Source organism: Acanthisitta chloris, unplaced genomic scaffold (genome assembly GCF_000695815.1).
Source record: "Acanthisitta chloris isolate BGI_N310 unplaced genomic scaffold, ASM69581v1 scaffold5919, whole genome shotgun sequence".
In the NCBI taxonomy this organism is placed as follows: domain Eukaryota; kingdom Metazoa; phylum Chordata; class Aves; order Passeriformes; family Acanthisittidae; genus Acanthisitta; species Acanthisitta chloris.
The window spans coordinates 143,234-166,129 of record NW_008690763.1 but is presented as its reverse complement, the minus strand read 5'-3'; the positions used below and the strand labels follow the sequence as shown (position 1 = coordinate 166,129).

At 38.9% G+C, this 22,896-nt stretch overlaps 1 protein-coding gene across 1 annotated transcript in view; it reads left to right on the top strand.

Moving 5' to 3' along the window:
* Nucleotides 1-22,580, top strand: part of ASXL3 (additional sex combs like transcriptional regulator 3) — a 100,434-nt gene extending 77,854 nt beyond the window's left edge. Inside the window, 5 exon segments of the mRNA XM_009081942.1 lie at nucleotides 7,532-7,628; nucleotides 8,102-8,207; nucleotides 14,535-16,479; nucleotides 18,880-22,263; nucleotides 22,266-22,580. Of these exon segments, the coding sequence (XP_009080190.1) occupies nucleotides 7,532-7,628; nucleotides 8,102-8,207; nucleotides 14,535-16,479; nucleotides 18,880-22,263; nucleotides 22,266-22,580 (5,847 nt within the window).
* The last annotated feature ends 316 nt before the right edge of the window (nucleotides 22,581-22,896 follow it).

Sequence of the window (22,896 nt, the reverse complement as noted above, 5' to 3'; positions counted from 1 at the left end):
GTCTCACTGTAAAGTTGATGCTGACTTGCTCATCAGCTTTATAGTCCTCTTGGCTCCATTGACTGCATCAACTAGATCTCCATTGACTGTAATAGAAGATTAAAAATGCAGGCCACATCTAGATATTTACATTAGTGATTTTAATCTTAAACAGAATTTCAGCCAGGAATACCAACCACCCTCCATTACTTTCTAAGTTACGTTTGTATAGAGCTGTAGTGCCTAGGCTTGTATGATTTTGACACTAACACCACAGAGATCATTAACAGTGAATATTAATCTTTGTCATCAAACAATAGTTGGAAAGTATGAGTTTGGATATTGTTTTTGTTTGGATTGCTAGCAGTCACCACTTCTATCCACCCTCTCAAATAATCCCAGAAGCACTGGGTAGCAGCCTGTAGCCATTGATTCACAGCTGGCAAGTATCCAGTTTTGGTGCTGTACACATGTATTTAATAGTGTCACCTGGGGACTTGCTTGTGAATTACTGTTGTGTTTTAAGCCCAGCAGACAACTAAGCCTGACACAGCCTCTTGCTCGGTTCCCCACAATGGGATCAGGGAGGGAATCAGAAGAGTAAAAGCTAGAAAACTCATGGGTTGAGATAGAGACAGTTTAATAGATAAAGCAAAAGCTGCTCATGCAAGCAAAGCAAACCAAGGAATTAATTCACCACTTCCCATGGTCAGGCAGGTGTTCAGCCATCCCCAGGAAAGCAGGGCTCCATCACAGGTAATGGTGAGAAGACAAACACCGTCACTCCGAACATCCCTCCCTTCTTCTTTCTTCCCGCAGCTCCATATGCTGAGTACTACACCATGTAGTATAGAATATCCTTTTGCTCAGTTGTGGGTTAGCTGTCCTGGCTGTATCCCCTCCCAACATCTTGTTCAGCCAGCTCGCTGGTAGCATTGGATGAGGAGCAGAAAAGACCTTAATGCTGTGCAAGCCCTGCTCAGCAATAACGAAAACATCCCTGCGTTATCAACACTGTTTTGGTCACAAATCCAGAGCATAGCCCCATACTAGCTACTATGGAGAAAATTAACTGTATCCCAGGAAAACAGAGCACAAATGAGCCAAGCATATTTTTGTACTCCCTGTCTTCTATTCCATGTAGCGTTTCATAAACCTGGAAGTCAAGTCTCAGTGCAAAGTTCGGTGTTTCTAGCTATAAATAATTGTTGCTTACAACTGTATTTGGATGGCTAAAGTAGGTATGCTGACCTGTTACAGCATGAACACCAGGCTTGGTGTTAAGCCCCGTGAGATCTGTTTTTTTGTTGACAAAGACACTGTGGCATGAAGGAATAATGAATGCATCAGACTTCATGACCAAGTAGGAAGTGGTGGAAATTTATAGGATCAACAAACATTAATTTGGGCACAGCTGGCCTAACAAATATAACCTATGTATAAGGAAAACACAAAAATTAGGCAGCAAAGTGTGTGTTCCAAAATACTCACATGTTTTACAGTAGTTTGCATTCAGGGAATGTCCAGTTGGTAAGAGGTTGTGCATGATGGGGCATGCATTGTGTTTTGCAACTGTTCTAAAGCTTACTGTCACTTTTTACTAGATTTGATGGCAGTTCTTAATCCTTTGTGGATTTTATGGATCAAGAGAGCATCTGGTACACTACAAACACATATTGATGTTCTCTGTGGGTTTAGGTTGCAAGTGGGTGTTGCTGACTAGCTTAAGTAGCAAATGTAGAGGCCGTAATTAGGAGTCTGATCTTCTTTCTGCTTCTTTCACTGCTAGCAGAAACACAGGAGCTCTTCCAGAGTGGTGATACAGAGTACCTAAATTGAGTGGTCTTTTCTCTCCACTTTGACACAAACAGCTTTGCTTCTTGGAGAGAGTTCTCTTTAGTATTAGAAAGATTTTGTGGAAAATGCAGATACTGCTCTTCCCTGTCACCTGTGAACATTTGCTCTATGATCATGAAGAATAAAATTAGCTGGGCCTGGCATGTTGTCTGGCTAGCTCTGCAAAGCGTTTTGCCTTCAGAAAGCCAGTCATTAAGGTTACTGCATCTTCAGATGTTTGCACTGTACATGCATTACAGGTCAGTTTGATGCTGCTGCCCAGTACTGGAAAATTGCATTTGTTACAAATCCGTGTTACAAAATGGCAGTGGACTCTCTCTACACACATAAATAAAATGTAATTTTCCCTGTGCGTGATATAAATGCTGCTAAATTTTTCATTTTTAGTATTTTGGAAGCTTTAATGCAAAAGTCTAAAAATGTATTTTCTCATATCTTCCATCTTTTGCAAATAATTTCTTTTACACACCTTTGGGAAAGCATGTGAATTATAGGATTGTTCTTCCCCTGAGCTAAAGTATAAAAGCACAAAAGAGTGTTAGTAGCAGTTTGTATGAAGTGTATAATTACTTGAGTGGTACTGAATACTTAATTTGGGTGAATCTTCATTTCTTTTGCTGATTTTTTGTTGGTTTTGGTTTTGTTTGGTATTTGTATTATAAGGCTGAGAGAAATGGGATTGTTGGGCCTGTAAGAAAGATGAGGGCAGACTTTTTAGCAGAGCCTGCTGCTATAGGACCAAGGTGTAATGGTTTTAAATTGAAGGAAGGTCTATTTAGATTAGATATAACAAAGAATTTTTTTTTTATAATGAGGGTGGTAAAACACTGGGACAGGTTGCCCATAAAGGTGGTAGATGCCCCATCCCTGGAAACCTTCACGGTCAGTTTGGATGACACTCTGAGACACCTGATTCTGAATGTGTCCCTGTGATACCTGAATCTGTCCCTGCTCATTGCAGAAGGGTTGGACTAGATGACCTTTACAAGGTTCCTTCCAACTCAAACTGTTCTATGATTCTAGTCATATGTGATGTTCACACATAAGCTTTCATGCAAGAAATATGTTATGCTACACAGGAGCTGTGTACAGTGGATCATTAGAAGCTTTATATTAGGAGAATTTTGAATCATTTGAGAGATAGAAATAATATATTTCCTAATTCCTTGTCTTTTCAGATTCTAGGAAAGATCAGATAACCTACCAGTACATGCCTATGCAGCACTTGCTGTATCCTTTCTAAACCACCTGTGTGAATCTTCAGGTTGAGCTACAAAAACAATCCCTGCCTTGTTTTCAGAAGAGAATTTTCAGTGAAACTTGGACAAAAATAATGAAATAGTTGTTCTAGAAAGGTTGTTCAGTTCCTTTTGATAAGAGTGTTTGACATTTGCTTTGTAATGCAAACAGATGCTGGGTTTTACCAGATGCATTCTGGGGTTGAGTGTTTTTTTGTTTGCTTCCAATAAAATGATGAACTTTTAAAAGTCATTGTGAATTCTGCATGGAAGTATTAATTAGAAAACATAATTCTAGCATTGTGCTTAATCTGGAAAAAAAAAGCCAGAAATTTAAAGCTCAACAGAATAAAACATAAACTTTCCAAGAAATGTTTGTCGTTCCAGCTCATTAACACACTGTCTCTGCTGGACAGCATTTTTTAAATACCATAAAAATTAACGGTGTATTTAAGAAGTGCTTCATTGGCATGTTTCTTCAAATTCTAATTTAGAGCTAGTGGTTAATTGTGCTGTTGCTATCATCAGAGCTTAGAGAAGTGAATATACCCTTTGGCTTCAAAATTTTCAATTTCCACTCTAACTTTTTGCCTTAGATGAAAATGCGTTCTCCAGGTGTGAGGTGAGAAAAGATTGTTTCAGTAGAGGTTGCTAACTAATATTGTAGAAGGATGACCTCTTAGTCCTTCCAAGTTTAACAGAGCAGAAAAAAATATCAACCTCATTTCTCAGGACTAAGGTATTTGTTAGTTTTGCAGTTTCTGATAGACTCTTTCAAAACAACTAGATGTAAAATTGTTTGGTTTTTGTCTGTTCTAACTTTTTCAAACTGTTTTTCCCTGTGTAGAATTCTTTAAGTGAATCAAAACCAGCTAAACGATTGAACTCCTTGTTAGTTTAGTTTGGCTTGGTTTTCCTCCTTTGGTAGTGGATCTGCTTTCTGCTTACTGCTTTTTTCTTCTTAATAACATTTTGAAAATTTCTGTTTCATTCACTTTGCCTCTTTGGCCATTATGAGTTTTTTTAGCTTTTTTGTCCTCATCCATTTCTCTTTCAGCTTTAACTGATTGAATAAATCATTCCCAGCATAGGGTGGCCTCAAATTTCTGAGCAAGTTTGTAGAAGTCACTGGGGCTGGCCAGCTCTTTAATTCCTGTATTTTGTCCACTGGTGTCTCTAAATTTTATGTACCAAGTCTAGATAATGATGACTACTTTCATGCATTCCTCCAAGGTGTTTTAGCCTTAAATTATTATTTCAGGTCACATTAAAAAAGATCATTGGAAGCTTCTCCTCTAATCAATTAGTGTGTTTCCACATTCTGTTTCAATAATTGCTCTTATGTCTAGATTTCAGTTGTTCCAGTTACATAAATCTTCCATGAGTTGTGTAGTCCATGGCCACAGGTCTCAGGAAAGGTCCTTCTCTGCCAGTTCATCAAGGGCTATCATGAAGTCAAGCAGTGGCTTCTCGAGTTTGTTGTCCTTAACCTAACATCTTTAACATAGTCTTTTCAGTCTCGTGGATATAGTTCCCCAGTACTTGTAACCTGTTGCAGTTAATACCTAAAGTGGTCAGTGTAGTATTTTCTGATGCAGTTCATAAATGAACAGTTGTTCCACAAATGCAGTTCACAAATGAACTGTTAAGTGATCTACTTCAATATTCTAATTCTCCATTTTTGCTGTTCTTCTGGGAGGTTTTTCCCTCTCCTTCTCCCCTTTTTTCTTCCATAGGTACTTCCTACTTGGCATTTTTTCTAGTCCACGAGAACTTTACCCATGACCTTGCTAACATTTGCTTTCTGTTCTGAAGTTGCAGCCTATGCTTTCCTCTCAGGTGAACTAGTTCACACTTAAATTTATTGGAACCTCTTTCTAGCACTTAGCTTGGGGTTTGCAGTTTCTTTTTCAAACTTTATAAGAAATTTGTCCCCAGAAACTTGGCACTTTTTTTCCCTAAGTACATGAGCCAACAAAAATAAAAGGTGGAGTGACTCTTCCTGCAAAGCTTGCTTTTCTCATGTCCTTACAACAACAGGGTTACAATGAAGATAATACTGTTCTTCATGTATTCAACATGCTAATATAACTTGGCAGTCTTCATGATACTCTTGATTTATGCAGCCTGGTGAAATAGCTCAATCACAGTTGGCTACAGTTTCATATTATGTTTAATGCAATCTGATAGTGGATTGCAGCTGAAAAGTGGCATTTTCTTTCCACCTCTTGCAGTACATTACAACTTTACATGAGACCTAATGGTCATATGACCTTAGGATAAGTTGGATCATCTTGCTCATTTAACAGAAAATTATTGTCCACAAATGGTTATTTTTCTATGAGATTTTTTGATCTGGCTAGTGATACGGCTACACTGTTTGCCATCAACTAAGCCGTGGAGTTTCAGGATGTTCATGCCTTTCAGAGACAGCCTGCAGTGAAATGAGGTTAATTATATATGATAATATAACAATTTCACATCTGTATGACTCTTTCCTGCAAAACACTGACAGGCTTAGAGACAAAATCTTGAATTTACTGAAGGTTGGAGTAGAACCTGCATTGACACATGGATGTTTCTATTTAATGTCCTTTTATGTTGAACCTGAAGGTAGCTTCAACACCTTTACCTGAGGAACAAAGAATTGCTTATTTAGTAATTTTTGATTATTTTCTTTGTAACTTCATGTCTGACCTTTTTAGGAAATTGTCTAAGTGCTGGTTTTGGCCATATGCTGGTTTGTTTGTTCAGGTGCAAGAGGCACTGGTGTCTAAAAATCTCACTTTAATATATTGATTCTGGCATTTGAATATTTCTGGCAAAGTTCATTTGTGCAGAAAGAAGATAATGTGTCATATTGGCCTGATTTATACAGCAAGTACATGTTCATTTTGGCCTTTCTCACCTCACTGGTTTTATTTTCTTCCTGATTGTGCTGCATGTTTCACTGTTTCTTTTACTTTTTCTCTACTTTCAGCATTAGTCATAGCCTACCTGTAATTAACATGCACGTGTTCCACAACCCACGTCATGAGGAGCATAGAAATGTTATATATCCTCCCCACTTGAATGCAAATCCTATGACATGTTGGCAAAACAGAGCAGGAAATCACAGGCAGCAGTAGTGTAGATTCATACCCTGCTGAGGGACCCTAGTACCATGCACATACTGTTTTCTTGCTGTAATCATATGGCTTTAGCAGTGCTTATCACTATTTCTCTTTTTACTATTTCACATCTCTCTGGTTTACTCCTCTGAGATAATTGTGGGACAGGATGTCAACTAGGCACCAAGTAAATTAGCAAAGACTGTTCTCAAAGTAGATCCAGTATTATCAGTGAAAGACAGAGCTCAGCAAGGGAGCTACAGTGAAATATCATTTAATATTTCTGACACATCTGCGTCTTCCTGGCTCCTATTTGAAACAAGCAATGAGAATTAGGGGATATTACTTTGCTAAAACATCTGTTAATATGCTGGAAAATGTGCTGCTTTTCACTGCTAGATTACAAATGGTGTTGTCAAACATTTATCTCTTAGTTACCTTAAAGGATGTAAAATAGTGAGTGTGTTTGTTCTAGCAACATTACCTCTTCTGCTGTTTCCTCTCATTCTCTCTTTTATTTGCTAGTTTGTTTTTAATGTTGATTTATTATGCCAGAGGTAATACCCACTGCTAATTTGCTTTATGTAATTACTTTTTTCAGTTATTAAAATTCCTTCAATAACCAGACATAGCCTCACAACCTGAAAATATGCATTAAGTTTAATGGTAAAAGAAAGCTCAATGTACGGATTGCTTTTAAAAGTTATTGTAGAAAATACTATGATTAAGACTCTTAATGTTGTCTTATCATTGAATATTTGACAGATGTGGAAAGTAAAAATAATTATAATGTTCTTCCACAGTTTTCACTTTGATGCCTGTAAAATTGTGTATAGCTGTTTTCCGTTTCAGTGCTTAGTTTACATCAGTTCTTTTGTTAAGGATGCTTATCATCCACTCTTTGGCCAGTACAGCTTATTAGCTAACATGAGTGTTAGGTTTATTTGGAAACAGCAAAGTTACCGTCTTCATCGCATTTAATTAATTAGTGTTGTACCGTATTACAGGCAGATGGACAAGTACAATAATGATCTTGATTTCTGATTGTGTACAATGCCTCTAGACATAGGCTCAAGACAGAGGGCTGTGATTAAAACACATCAATCAGTTGTAAACTGAGTTATCATCAGTAACACTTCTGACTGAAGAGAGCATGCTGATGCTGGATTAGTCCACTTGCATTTACAGTAACAACTGTAATGAAAATGCTGGTTTAGTAGCAGTCATTTTCTTTGTTCTTCCCACTCCCTCTTCCTCCCCATTTCCCCTAATTGAAACTGGTTTTATGTAATCTTAGCTGACTCTATTTCTGACACAATCTTCTGCTACCATCGGCTTATTTTCTAGATGGGAAGTGATGGAGTTTTGCGCCTCAGTAGTTCTGCTCTAAATAATGAATTCTTTGCATATGCAGCACAAGGGTGGAAACAGCGATTGGCAGAAGGTAACTCTCTACTTGTTCTCAGGTTTACCAAAGGTTAATTGTTTTTATGAAGAATGTCTCTTGTTTCTACATTTGAGAAATACTTTTAGAATAGAAAGTGTAACATACCAGTAATTCAGCAAAACAAAAATTGCTGATTCCATTTTGAATTTAGAGTACATTTTTACAGCTTGCTGTGACAGCTTATTTTGACAGTAAAAAAAAATCCCAAGCATTTTCATCACTGTCAACCTTGGAAATAAAAATGCATGCAACTAAATCCCACCGATATACTTTTGAAATCCTGGTGTTACATGGTAAATGAAATCTTTCTATGTCACACTCACTTCTGTATTTCATTATTTTTATTTGGCATTGTTGGATGACTGTAACTGAAATCACTGTATGTCATCTTTGTATGTGTAATTTATAGTTATCCATATTAATCTAATCCTTGACAACTTTTATTCAATATGTTAGTATTTGTTTTTTAGGAGAATTTACACCAGAAATGCAGTTACGCATCAGACAAGAGATTGAAAAGGAAAAGAAAACAGAACCTTGGAAAGAAAAATTCTTTGAAAGATTTTATGGTGAAAAGTAAGTATTGAAGCAAATAAAAGGCTTTTTTTATTTTCTTGTAGAAGGAAATGAGAATATAATTCTCTGCTTCACATAGCATGATCATGTGCTGTAAAACTTAATAAAGCAGTTATCAAAGGCAGTCATTCCCCAGTATAAGAAGTTGTGGGTAGAATTATAGTCATGTGTCTGCACTTGCATTACAATTGCATTTTTAAAGGGTCATAACTCATCCATAAAATTTCATTCCAAAGAGAGCTTAAGACACAAGACCCAAGCATGTGAGTATTTTTAATTATCTTTTAAAAGATAGCATTAGGGCAAGTCTTCCCTCCTGCAAAATATAAATACAGCTTCTACAGATGAGAAGAACAGTGGCAATATTTCTGTAATATGTTTTTATTTATTTTATTTTTTTCTAAGATAGTCAAAAAATAAAAAGCACAATTTGATTTTAGAAACTTTGCAACTGAGATGGCCCATGGCTGGAGGAGAATATATGACATAGAAGAAATATTGGCTAGAGACAAATGAAAGTGACAATGGCTAATCTCATTTTAGAAGCACGATTAAATAAATACCTTTAACTGACTAAAATGAATAAGATAGTATCACTCCAGGTGCACAACTGGGGTGAGTCAGCACAATTTCATTGATGATGATACAGAGATGGCATTCTGCAGCAGCTAAAGATTTAGTTCTTATATTCAGGATTTTTAAAATACAAAACTTAAGGAGATTCACCTCTTCTTTAAAGTCAAGAATTTTCCTTTTAAAAATGTTTTTAACAGTTAATTCAACAGTACTTAGAACTGCATCTCTGTTTTACAAAATATTAACAATTTATTGTAGAGTATAGACTAGTTATGTAAAAGTTACTGGTTTGTTTTTTATTTTATTTTCAAGTATGTTTTAATCATATCACAGAACCACAGAATGTGTAAGGTTGTGAGGGACCACAGTGGGTCATCTGACCCAACCTCCCTGCTCAAGCAGTGTCATCCTAGAGGACATGGCACAGATTTGCATCCAGACAGTTCTGCTATATTTCCAGGGAAGGGCACTACACAACCTCTCTGGGCAGCCTATTGCAGTGAATGGTCACCCACACAGTAAATAAATTCTTCCTCATATTCAGGTGGAACTTCCATGCATATGTTTCTGCACATTGTCTCTTGCCCTTTTTTCACCAAGAATAGCCTGGATCTGTCCTCTCGGCCCCATTCTTTCAGATATTTATAGACTTTCTTGAGGTTCCCCTTCAGTCATCTCTTCTCAAGGCTGAACAGGCCCAGCTACCTCAGCCTTTCCTCATAAGAGAGATGCTCCAGTCCCTTAATCATCTTCTCAGCTCTTCACTGGACCACTACAGGAGCTCCATGTCTCTCTTGTTCCGAGAGGAGCCCAGAACTGGACATACTACTCCAGATGTGGCCACAGCAGAGTTGAGTAGAGGGCCAGGATCACTCCCCTTGACCTGCGGGCAATAATAATGCATCCCAGGATTCCATTAGCTTTCTTGGCCACAAGGGCACACTGCTGGTTCATGGACAGCTTGTTGTCCACCAGGACCCTCGGGTCCTTCTCTGCAAAGCTGCTTTCCAACAGGTCAGCCTCAGCCTGTACTGGTGCATGGGGTTATTCCTCAGGTGCAGGACCCTTTGCCTTTGATGTTTTTCAGTAGGTTCCTCTCCGCCCATCTCTCCAACCTGCCAAAGTCCTTCTGAAGGGCTGCACAGGACTCTGAATTATCAGCCACTCCTCCCAGCTTTGTGTCTTCAGTGAATTTGCTGAGGCATCTGTCCCTTTATCCACGTCATTGATGAATAAGCTGAACAATACTGGACTCAGTATTGAACCTTGAGGGGTACCACTAGTGACAGGCCTCCAGTTAGACCGTGTGCTACTGGTTATAATCCTCTGGGATCTGCCATTCAGTCAGTTCTCAATCCACCTCACTGTCCACTCAATCAAATTTATGCATCATACTTAGCAGACAAAATGTGCCATGGGAACCATCATCACAGGAGATGTCTTAGTTTTGCCGTTAGATATTTTTTTACTTAGGAAATCCAGGGCACAAGGAAGCCTTCATGTAAGTGATTAACTTAAATATTAAGGCTTTAACTAATGTGTTTCTGCATTAACAATACTACTACTCACAAGTCACTGCCTTGGAACACTGGGAAATGTACTAACCAAGCAGCAAATGGACAGATCCATTTTAACATTTTATTTTCCCTCCTTGCTAGGTCCTTTCCCCAGTGAATTGTGAATACTACTTATATAGTGAATACTATTTCTACACCACTTTATCTTTAAATAAAATGGAAATTCTAGGGTCTTAATGTGGCAGGCTTTCTTATTGTCGAGTGCTTCATTTCTTACTAAACAGCTGTGAACCTGAGTTTAGTCCAGGTATCAGATATCCAGGTATTGATCCCTTTAGTATCAAAAAATATTAATTAGGTTTTTAGGTGAGGAACATAACTACTTTTAATTTTGCATGTCAAGAGAAGAGTCAGTTACCAACCTGGAGGAAAGGGCTTTGTAAGGTTACAGCATAGGGCCTTCCACAAAAAGTAGAAGATCAAGCAAAGCATGGTCACTTCAGTCCAGCTGAAGCCAATTCCTCAGTCATAAATGACTGTCACATGCACAGAGAATGCTGCTCATAATTCTGCAGAGCCAGCAGTCCTGCCGTGCTAGCTGAGTGCCAGATACTATAATGATTGGCAAATAGTTACTCAGTCTGTGGTGATACATGTCATTTGGGTTGATAGGTTTCTGACATCAACATTGTTATGCAAAATGTCATATTGCACATAATTTCCATTTTGACTAAAGTATTGAATCTGGTCCCCCCTGCCCTTTTGCAGCTTGCATTGTTTCACTTGCATTCTTCTGCCTGGCTATTATGTAGGCAGAACTACTTTGCTGATTTAAGTACTTTATCTAATTATTTGCTCACTGAATTGTTGCTTTTGCTATAGCTTTCACCTTGAGTAAGTTTGTGCCGGGGTCCTGCGTAGGGTCAGAAATTGGACTAGATGGTCCTTGTGGGTCCCTTCCAACTCAGGATATCCTAATATTCTATGACTCTCTCACCTCTTTTCACTTTGGTTTTTAAACTTGCTTTAAGTATGATTTAGCTTTCAGTCTTTGTCATGTCTTTCTTTCTCTTTTCAGCTATGTTGATTCAAATCAACTAGCAGATTCTGTAAGCTTCCTGAGCTGTTTCTCACATGCACTGTCTGCAAAATGAATCTCTCTTGCAGGCTAACTTGCTCACTTTACAATCAGTGTAGTATTTTTGCTCTGACTTCAGATAATTTGATCTTTTAATGTTCCATAAGTAAATTCAAGTTTCATCTTAAACTTAGAGAAGGATCATTAATAGATGCAGAATCTTTGTAAACATTTTTATACAGTTCACAGCTTGTGACATTCAAAAGCTTTAGAGTGCTTGTTCCCTGTTAGCTCTACACATTGTTTCTTGTGTTTGCTCTTGTCTGTATCCAGTCTGTTTATCATGGGACTGTCAGTTGTAGTTCACTTCCATCCATTTTTGTTCTTTCGATGTCCTCATATTTGTTCATTTTTCCTCTCTCTGCCTTTCTTCAAAATACAAAATCTTTATTCTTCAGTCATTTATCTAGGATCAGCTGACACTTGTTGCCAGAAATCCACATTCTTCTGGCTTGTTGCCTCAGGATTGCTAGGGTTATGCTCCATTGTCTCAATATATTATTTCTTTTCCCACTTTTGAGAGAGTTACATGTGAGGATAGTACACCCAGGTCACTAAATCAAAGCTTTAATTTTGAGTAGATCTCCTCCAAATTTTATTGCTGATTTAATCCTTCTTTTTTTGGGTTGTGAGGGTTTGTTTTTGGTTTTTTTTTTTTGGTAGGGGATTTTGTTGGGGTTTTTTTTCTATTTTCCCCAGTACTACTTAGCACAGCAGTAGAATTTCAGCATCCATATATCCTTGAGTATCTGTTTCAGGGTTTTTGATGACCAAGTGCCTTCACTTCATCAGTTGAATCCTGTCCTTAGCCGTTTCACTGAAGGCTGTTTACTGCTGTCCTCATATTTTTGTGCTGTTTTGCAAACTTTGGGTGTCTTTTTCTCTAAGGAAGAAGACAGATCAGCTGTTTATCTTGCAATCTGATATTCCCTTAAACATGCTGATCTTGAGCCCTCTCCTTTAGAAAACCCTTTTCTTCACTGCAGTGAACTTCAAGATAGTAGTATTTCCAATGCTGACAGAACCTATTAAGATTCAATACATGTTCTGCTGGCCTTAATCCTGCATTATCTTATTTTTCTTACAGTTCTTTATCTTCAGTATGTTATTAGAATGTGTGGTTTTGTGTACTGTCTGTGTGACAGTTGCATTCACCTTATCCTGTCCTTTATTCCTTTGCTGATTTTCAATCCATAAAGATAACTATCAGGCAATATCTTTTCATAATGTAAGTCAGATAGAGAAAATAGACCACTGATTCAGTTTTCAGTAATGCAGTGGATTTGTTTTCCCTTCTCATTTTCCTGAGATATCTTTTGTTTGTTAACACAAGGAATTTATTCACCTAAACCTAGGTAAACTAAACTTTACTCACCTAAATATATAACCTAAACTTAGACTATATGGGGGACCTACAGTCTATATAGAAGAAAGACACATGTTCTGAAACGCATTCGTTGTGGGAAATGAAAATTTACTGCTCTGAATTGCTACCTAGAGGATCCTTCCTCAGCTTATTGATGGCATAGGGAGACTTTACTCACATTAAGTGGCTAGTAGTAGGCAATACTAATAATTACTCTGAGAGTGCTTTTTGGGATACCGATTCCAGGTTGGGTTTGTTTAGGGGTTTTTGTGTGTTTACAGATGTCATTGTAATACATCTCTTCAGTATTCTTAAAATGCACAACCACAGTTTCTGATTTATTACCTGTTTACTTTCATTCACACAGGCCTTTATGTTCTCTGTATTCTTTGGCTGCACATTGACAAGCAATCTTGCTTCCATAACTTCTGAATATCTTTCATGCTTACTTACTTCCATTTTATTCTTTATTTTTGTGATTAAAATGAGAATCGGGATCAAACTTCTGTTTATTAGATTAGAAGATCCTTAAGACCATGTAATTTCTTTTAAGGCCTCCAAAAAGCATTTGTGTATTTTCTATTATGGAATTGCTGAGGCATAAAATCTGATTGGAAAATCTTACTAAAGATGCTGAACACCCGTAGTCCCACTGTCCTTAGAAGGAAATGATGATGCCAGAGCACATACATTCTTAAAAAGAACCATTTTTTCAGATCTTGGCTTTAGTTTTGTTTTGGTTCGTTGTGGGTTTTTTAATTCTGCTGAAGTAATAAAACTTGTTTAAACTAATTTTTCGAGGACCAAAGGTAAGAAAATCTTCATGAGTATACATAGGAATGGTTCCTTTGCGCTTCATCCCTGAGAATGAACACATAGGTTATAAATATGTGTCTTTTTAGCTCCTTACGAATGTTAAACTTTTGTTTAATTGTAGTAAAACTGAATGAAATATATATACGTAGATCTCTTTATTTAGAAATGGGTTTTATTTTAAATGGAATATTTAGTTTGCCAAAAGAATGGAGCAAAATCACGAGTTGTCTGCTGAGATCTTTTTAATTGGCTCTTGAGTTGGAAAATAAGGCTGAAGGGGAGTTACTTTTATTTTCATAATAAATTTGAAGTTAAATGACAAAACTGAAACATATACTTTGCCTTATTGGTTTGATGTGCAGCCTTTTCTTTAAAGTGCAGCATTTAAGTCATATTGCTGGGTGTATTGGCACTAAAAGCAGGTGTAGGAGGAAAAAAGTATTTTCTTTAGAACCATTTCTGCTAGAAGAAGATACACTTGTGCATTTACTCTGAAATGCATGCTGTATTAGTTTGCAGTGTTGTGCTGGTATTAAAAAAATAAACCAAAAAACCGTCCAAAACACAAAAACAAATACAGGAATTTAAACAGAGCAGGAATAGTGGTGAATCTGTGTAGCTTGCGTTTAGGGGTTTTGTTTCATTTAAGAGCCAAATAGTTAAATAATGAATAATAGATTACTTATTTTGAAATACTAATATTTTTTTACACTTGTAAGAAAATCTGGGTAGTTAGGTTTGCAAAACATCAGACCTTGTATTTATTAGTCAGACACCACTTAAGAAAACCATTGTTTTAAACTAAAAAACATGTCTTTTTCTTTAAAGAAAAGATGTGAGTGAGCAAGGTGATCCTTTTCCCTTATCCTGTCTTTGATGAAAATACCTTTTTTAATTTGTCTGTTTTTATTTAGGTTGGGAATGTCAAGAGGGGAATCCATGAAACTCACTGCAGTGAAGAACAATGAGGAGGATGAAAGCAGTTCTTTGTGTGGTTCTTCTGGCACACCTGGTCCTTCTAAGCAAGCAACCTTTGAGAATCAAGAAGAGAAGTGTGCTAAAATTCCACCTTTACCAGAGAGAGACTATTGTCCATCTCTGTGTAGTATGGAACAGGTTCCTGTCAAGGATCTCATGGCAGACTCTGAGGATATACTGATACCTGAAGAATCAATCATTCAGGAGGAGATTGCTGAAGAGGTTGAGACAAGTGTTTGTGAATACCAAGAGGAGAACCATAAACCAGAACATGAGTTTTCTGAGGAGTCTGTAAGTCCAGCTGGCACAAATGAGGAAACAGAGGCAGTACAGCTTGCAGACAGCGCTGAGTCCTGTGTCATGATGAATGATGTAACTGATACTGTATCTCACATTGAAATTAAAGTGGAGTTGAAGTCAGAATGCCCTCAGGAGGAGATGTCAGTTGTGATAGATCAACTGGAGGATTGCATATCACCAGCACGATCAGCTTCTTCCACAAACTCTGTCAGCGGTACAGCAGAGAAGGATTCTGAGTCTGCAAAAGAACTAATTGTGCCAGATATGCAAAATGCTGCTCTGGAAGGCTCCTTGTTCACTGGTGGAGGCATTGCAGTGGATATGGAGCTTCATAGCGACCCTGAGGAACAGTTGTCTGAGAATGCTTGTATTTCTGAAACTTCCTTTTCCTCTGGAAGTCCAGAAGTTTGTATTGCCTCTCCTGGAGGAGACACACAGTCGACTTCAGAGGAACCCTGTACTCCAGCATCTCTTGAAACAGCTTGCTCATCAGAAGTGTCCAGTACTGAAAACATTGAAGGTGATATTCAGCAAAAGGCCAGTGATGAAAGCTTGCACACACCTTTAATGTCAGAAATCTCTCCAATGTCCACTTCCCCTGTAACCTCAGAAGCATCTCTGATGTCAAATTTGCCTTTAACATCAGAGGCATCACCAGCTTCTAATTTACCTTTAACATCAGAAACATCTCCAATGTCAGATTTGCCTATAACATCAGAAACATCTTCAGTGTCTTCTGTTCTTCTAACTTCTGAAACATTTGGGACAAATAGTTTGCCTCTTCCATCAGAGATATCTCCAGTTTCTAATTCCCCAAGCAATGAAAGACTGATGCTGCAACAAAGGAAATCACCATGTTTGTCAAAAGACTCGCTTCCAACTTTGAAAGAAGAAAGCTCTGCCATTCCTAAGGTAGTTCAAGAAGAGAATCTTGTTGTTCAGCCAAAGCAACTTCAGAGTGCCCCTGAAAATAGGAAAGTTGGTCCCCTAACAATTATACCTGATACTTCAGTATTGGAAGAGGGCCAAAGCAAAACCCTCAGTCATCAGCCATGCAAGTCACGTTCTGAAATTGAGAAATCCTACATTGCATCCATCCCAGAACACACTACTTCAGAGGTGATCAAAAATAAAAATCACAGTATGCAGCAAAGAGGTGACAAGAAGGGTACACTCTTGCCGTCAGAGGTATCTGTCTTATCAGAAGGATCAGTTGGCAAAAATATCGAATTGCTTCCATCAAAGCCACATGATAAACTATATACCTCATCTCTAGAGAAAGCTACGTTCTCTGAAGTGTGCAGAAGTAAATCTCACAAGCTAACAGGCAGCACCCAAAGCCGTCTAGAGAGTTCCCATTCTTCCAAGTCATTAGAACCCACAAAGTCACCTGAAGCAAGGAATGAAAGTAGAGACCCAGAGATTCCAAAGAGGAAAACAGCAGAACAGCACAGTTTTGGAATCTGCAAAGAGAAGAGAGCTAGAATAGATGATGACCAGCCTAACCGTAGTGCTTCATCAACGAGTCCATCTGATAAAGAACAGCCACCCAGAGAGGAACCCCGAGTTCCACCCCTGAAGGTAAAGTAATGAATAAGCAGGCTAACTTGGAAACTAGAGGTTTATTGTGTCCCTCCTACTGACTGCAGGCAGACACAGCACATGGTGCATTTTTCATGGAGGTATAAGGACTGTTAGTACTGATGGTTTGTCTTTGCTATTATATTTCTACCGTGCCAAATTGCTTCTGATATAAATATATCTATAGTTGTTCAGTTGGGATCTTTGCTACAAAATTGATTTGTGTACAGGAAAGTTTTCCAGGATCTGTGGCTTAATCTAATTCAAGAGCTTCCCCATCAATCACACAGCGCTACTTGTTTTTCTAATTGCCCAACTGTATCATCTGCTTGTTCTCCTGTGGATATCTTCTCCAACAAGCATGAATAATAAATGTTACCATAACCAATACTTAGAAAAGCAAACAGCACCTTAATCCAGCAAGAGAGCCTAGAGTCAGAATAGTGGAAGATCCATTTGAAAGCCCAAGGCATGGTGTAGGCTGAAATATAAGATTTCTATGTAGAGTTGATTGGAAACAGACCTGACTATCAGGGTGAAATGTCCGATTGATATATGTATAGGTATCTTTGTTAATGGCAAAGCAAAAGGTAAAAAAATATAAAAATACAACAACTGAACAAACACTTTTATGGGTATCATTCTCCTATGTAAGAAAGTATATTCCCATTGAAAGGGGTTTTTCTTTTCCTAACAGAGAGTTCAATAGATTTAGATATATATAGGCTCATTTGTTTTGACCCTTTTAATTTTGTACATGATGACATCAGCCAAGTTTAAGATCCAATTTGCTGAACTTAAGCCATTGACTTTGCAATACTCGTTCCTGATTATTCAGAAATGCCCTTTTCTTCATTTATTTTTAACTGCTGTAGTCACTGAACATTGTTAATATGGCTGGGAGGGCAAATAGGCTAACTGTTTTAATCACTAGTGCAGAAACATATTTCAACTAATTTATTTTTATGTGCAGTGATGCAATTGGAAGGTAGCCCTGCTCTGAGTTTAGTGATATTCTTTCATATTTGGAAGGTGTCTACCTAGCCTAATAAATTCTAATAACTCTCTAAGCACAAAGGAAAATAGATCACTAGAGAATAAAAAAAGGTCATGACTATAATAATAAAAATAATCAAGCACTTAGAGCTTGGAGCAGTTCTGGTAATGCAAAATGGAAACTGGAAAGAGTTGCTGCTGAAAGAGAATGAGAAATGTTTTGAGGAATTTTGGATAATCAATTCTAGTATGTTTTTTTGTGTAACAAGTATTTGGCTCTTGTGTCATCTCACGAATAAACCCCTACCCTTGTAATTAAAAGAGGAAAATTATCCCCAGCTCTCCTAAGTCACTCTGCTATATGGATGCCACTTCCCATCATATCTTATGACTACTTTTTCTACAAATAGTACCTAGTTTTCTTCTCAGTTCCCTTCAGAAGATAAGTCACAGCATGAACTACTAAGTCCTATTACTGTCAACAGCCATTAAACATATATCCATTTGAAGAAATTCTTTTTTTTGCCAACCTTTTAGTATTCTGAGAGAGTATATGAGTTATGAAGTGATCACAGGATTCCTAATTACTTATCCTGAAAACAGATATGCCTAGTTGGAAATATCCTAATAATTCCACCTGTTTTATAGGTTATTGTTTTGCCTAAAGTGTTAGGTATTTAAAACTTTAATATTTGTGGTGTTAACATTTATAGGTTTCAGGACTTCATTTTTGAAGTACAGTAGTGTAGGAGTTATATCAGAGATATACTAAAGCAAGTCTCAAAATTGCAAGTGAGGAAGGGAAAGGCATATCTTTTAGTGACTCACGTCTTTTATACCACTGCTCTAAAGTCCTCTGTGAGGAACTTGAAAAACAGGTTCACTGTTTTTCAAGGAGGCACCACTACATCTTCTTAAAAGGCAAGATTTGTCGTCTGGTATATAAGCAGCACACAGGCTGTTCTGAATGTCTTAATCATTGGAGACCAAGCAGCAAAAGCACTACATGATCTTTATTTTTTCACACACTTGCAGAAAGTGCTTGGCTGTGGGCTCTTTTTCAGTATGACTGCACGGGGTTCGTTGGTCGTCTCAGTTAGATGCACTGCATATAAAACAGGTCTGACAAATTGTATTAGATAAGCATCATGTTGTCATTCTGTTCACTCTTTCTTCCTGTCAGAAGGATCAATGTGAGTAGGCTAATACAGGTGTCAGTTATTCATGCCAGAGGATGATAAAATATTGAAGTGCAACTATCATTAATGGTTAACATTTTTCTGTCCAGCTGCACTGAGCAGTAATTCCCTTCTTTACCTTTCTCCGACCCTATAAGAGACAGCTGGTTATTTTAGTGAGTCAATGATCTCATTAAAATTATTGGGGTTTTTTTTCTTCTTTTAGATTCAGCTTTCAAAAATTGGACCACCTTTTATCATCAAGAGCCAACCTGTTTCTAAACCAGAACCTCGAGTTTCCCCAAGTACATCGGTCAGCAGTGGGAGAAACACTGGCGCTAGAACTCTGGCAGATATCAAAGCAAGAGCTCAGCAAGCAAGAGCCCAAAGAGAAGCTGCAGCTGCAGCAGCCGTGGCAGCAGCTGCAAGCATAGTCTCTGGAGCAATGGGGACCCCATGTGAAGGTGGAAAGACAAGAACACTGGCACACATCAAGGAGCAAACAAAGGCCAAGCTATTTGCAAAACATCAAGCCAGAGCTCATTTACTCCAGACTAATAAAGAATCAAAGTCACAGTTCAGCTCAAAGGAAAATACCTCATCTCTGGAGATACCAACGTCCACTGACACAAAGATTGAAGGTTCTACTGGTGTCATTATAGTTAATCCTAACTGCAGGTCCCCTAGCAACAAGTCTGCTCATCACCGTGAGACCACCACTTTATTGCAGCAGTCCCTTAACACAGCTACATTACCAGAAACTGCTACTGAGATATCTGTGCACAGTTCTGATGAAAATATACCTATGCCACAATTGTGTGAGAAAATTATTTCATCTACCTCTACTGAAAGTAACAGTGTGCCAGTGCTTTATAATAAAAGTTCAGTCTCTGTGTGTGTTTGCAGCACTGCTATGTCTGGAGCTATTAAAGAACTTTCTTTTGCAAGTTCTGTTGATAAATCCTCTGTGTTAATGTCTGTCGACAGCACAAACACAGCAGTTTCAGCTTGTAATCTAAATATGCTGAAAACCATCCAAGGGGCTGATACTCCATGCATAACCGTTGGACCAAAATGTATTGATAACAGTAATGTACCAGTCTCCATAGACAGTACAGTCTTATCAAATGCCGTCAGTGACAAAAGGTTGCCGCTACCAAGTAGCAATGTGAATAACACAGTCTCCAGTCATTATGCCACTGTGCCAGCTTCATCTATTGCAAATAATTTGCCAAATCATCTCTCTGGTAGTTCTGTACTGATTCCCCCAGTGGGGGCTGCCAACAGATTTCCTTCTGATAAGATAGCCATAACCGGGTGTAACGAGCAGAGTACTGTCTCCATTCACACTACCGTCAGGTCAGCTTTAAGTTGCAGTGAGGCCCTTGCAGTAGCAGATTCTGTTGCAAGGCCACCCATTTCAATGTTTACTGGTAACATGGTGACAATAAGCTCTTATGATAATGCTACTAAATTGAATGCCGATCTGTTAGAAAAAAGCTCTGGAGCACGAAACCGGATGGATCTCTCTGGGAAATCTCAGCCAGTGAGCTTTACACAAACTGCCATGAATAGGTCTATACCTTGCAAAGTCATTGTTGACCACACTACAAATCTGAACTCCAGTCTGTCACTTTCTTCTTCTATTGAAAACACAGAGAACAGCATTGACCTGCAGAGCAGACCTGTAAGGACAGAAGCTGCCTTACAAAGTATAGCCTGTCCTCAGGTGTCTGTCATAAGCAGGCCTGAAGTGGTCCCTAATGAAAACCTTGAGCACAGTGCCAGCTTTATTGCCATTACAGCAAAGCAAGACAGCAAGAACTTGCAGGCAGGTTGTTCAAGTCTCCAAGAAGTGCCTCTTGCTCCTCAAGATAAATTAATTGAGGTGGTTACTCCCAGCCAAGGCTTTGCTGAGCAATTAAGAGGTCCTTCGGCACTGAAAAATGAAGCAGATGCTGCCTGTGCCAATCAGTATAACACTAACAATAGAATATGTTGGCATGATGAGGAGGCAATGAGTACAGACCAGCCCGTGCTCAGCCATCTTACCTCCACTAAGCATAAGGAATACACAGAGCAAAACTGCTTAAAAAATGTCAAAACCGAACCTTCCAGTTACACACAAATGTCAGAACTGCAATCCAGGAGTCTTTTGACGAGTATTGCTGTTCCTGTTAAATCGGAAACTAATGAGCCTGACAAGTGCTTCAGGATGGACACCGGGGATTTTACAGGACCTGAAATGCCTGCCCAGACTGCAGAAATAGCCACGAGTGTGCAGCCACCACAGACCTCCAAGACATCCATCGCAGATTCCATGGAAGACTCCCTGTCCCTGACAACAGAAACCCTAAAGAGAGTTACAAGTGCCGGGGGCTCTAGCTGTCGCTTGTCGTCAGTGGAGGCCAACAATCCTTTAGTGACACAGTTACTGCAAGGCAATCTGCCTTTAGAGAAAGTGCTGCCGCAGCCCAGATCAGGAGCCAAACTAGAAATTAACAGGCTTCCCTTGCCTTTGCAAACTACCTCAGTATGTAAAACAGCAGTGTCCGAGAGAAATATTGTTGAACATGCTTCCAACTCTCCTAATCCAGATGGTAAAGGATTTACAGCAGGCAGCATAGCCCCGCTACAAATCAGAAAGCGTGAAAACCATCCGAAAAAGAGGATGGCCAGGACTATAGGGGAACATGCTCAAATTAAATGTGAGCCTGGGAAGGTGTCAATGGACACAGATGTTAAAGTGGCTCCTTGTGTAATTAGTTCCAGCATGAATCAGCTAGGGCACGGACAGCCGTTTAAGCAGGAGTGGCTGAACAAACACGCCATTCAGAGCCGAATCGCTCACAGCCCAGAGATCAAGCAGCAGAAGAGGCCATTGCCTTCATGCAGTTTCCAGCAGAGCTTATTTCACGTTGATAAAAATGGCAGCTTTCACGCAGAAGCTAGTACCTCACATAGACAGCATTTTTACCAAATGTCCATGGCTGCAAGAGGCCCCATTCCTACAGCAGCTTTGTTGCAAACTACTTCAAAAGGCCCACCTGGCTGCAACGCATTTGCTTTTAGCAGACACCTGGAACAGAAGGGCTTGGGAGACGTGAATATTTCTACAGCAGCTCACCAGCTGAGGCTAGGAAGTGTGTTTTCCCCTAATATTCAAATTAAAGAAGGTGATGACATTGCCAGTGCCTCTCAAACTCTGCAGAGTAAAACATTAGTGCATCCCTCTGCTCCCCCTCCACCCCTGCCACCTCCTCCCCCTCCTCACCCAAGTGCAGAAGTCCCCTCAGATCAAAAACAACTGACAGTTACTATGGAAACCACTAAAAGACTTAGTTGGCCTCAGCCAGCAAGCATCTGTAGCAATATAAAATCTGAACCTATTTCTTTTGAAGAAGGTTTAAGCAGCAGCTGCGAACTGGGCATGAAGCAAGCTTCCTATGATCAGAATGAAGTGAAAGAACACTTAAAAGCATTTGCATTAAAAAATGCAGATTTCTCTTCCTATTTACTTTCAGAGCCACAGAAGCCTTTTACACAACTTGCTGCTCAGAAAATACAGACGCAGCACCCACAGCAGCAGCAGCAGCAACAGCAGCAGCAGAGCAGCAGCAGCAGCAGCTCTGTGGAAACTATCCAACAATACACTTTGGTAGCACAAGCTTCAAAAGGGCAGCATCTGCAATTGAGAAATCGATTGGGATTTTAGGAAGTGGCTCAAACACTGCCACAGGCCTGTCTAACCAGAACGCGCAGATCCCGGTTCAGAAATTTGCTGACAGCAGCAATGCCGATGAACTGGAACTGAAATGCTCTTGCAGGCTGAAAGCCATGATCGTGTGCAAAGGCTGTGGAGCCTTCTGTCATGATGACTGCATAGGGCCTTCCAAACTGTGTGTAGCTTGTCTGGTTGTGCGGTAGGAGCTGAATCAAAGATGCAGTATCCCTTATCAACGTGGGAGAGCAGGACAAAGGAATGGAGAATTTGGAACAGTTTAGGCCACTAATGGTTTGCAATTAGTTGATTGATTTTTTTTTAACTGTTTTTTTTTCTTCCACATGGTGCTTTCAGAATTTAGTTATTCCTGCCTGAGTGCCATTTTCTGGGAAGATGAGGAAACCTGTAGAAGTAGTTTAACAAAAAGAAGATAGCCTTGTTACTGAAGCTTCTATGAGCTCTCTTGCTGTGCTAAGAAAAAAGGAAAAAGGCATTAATGCGTGTCAGTTGTAGTTTCTA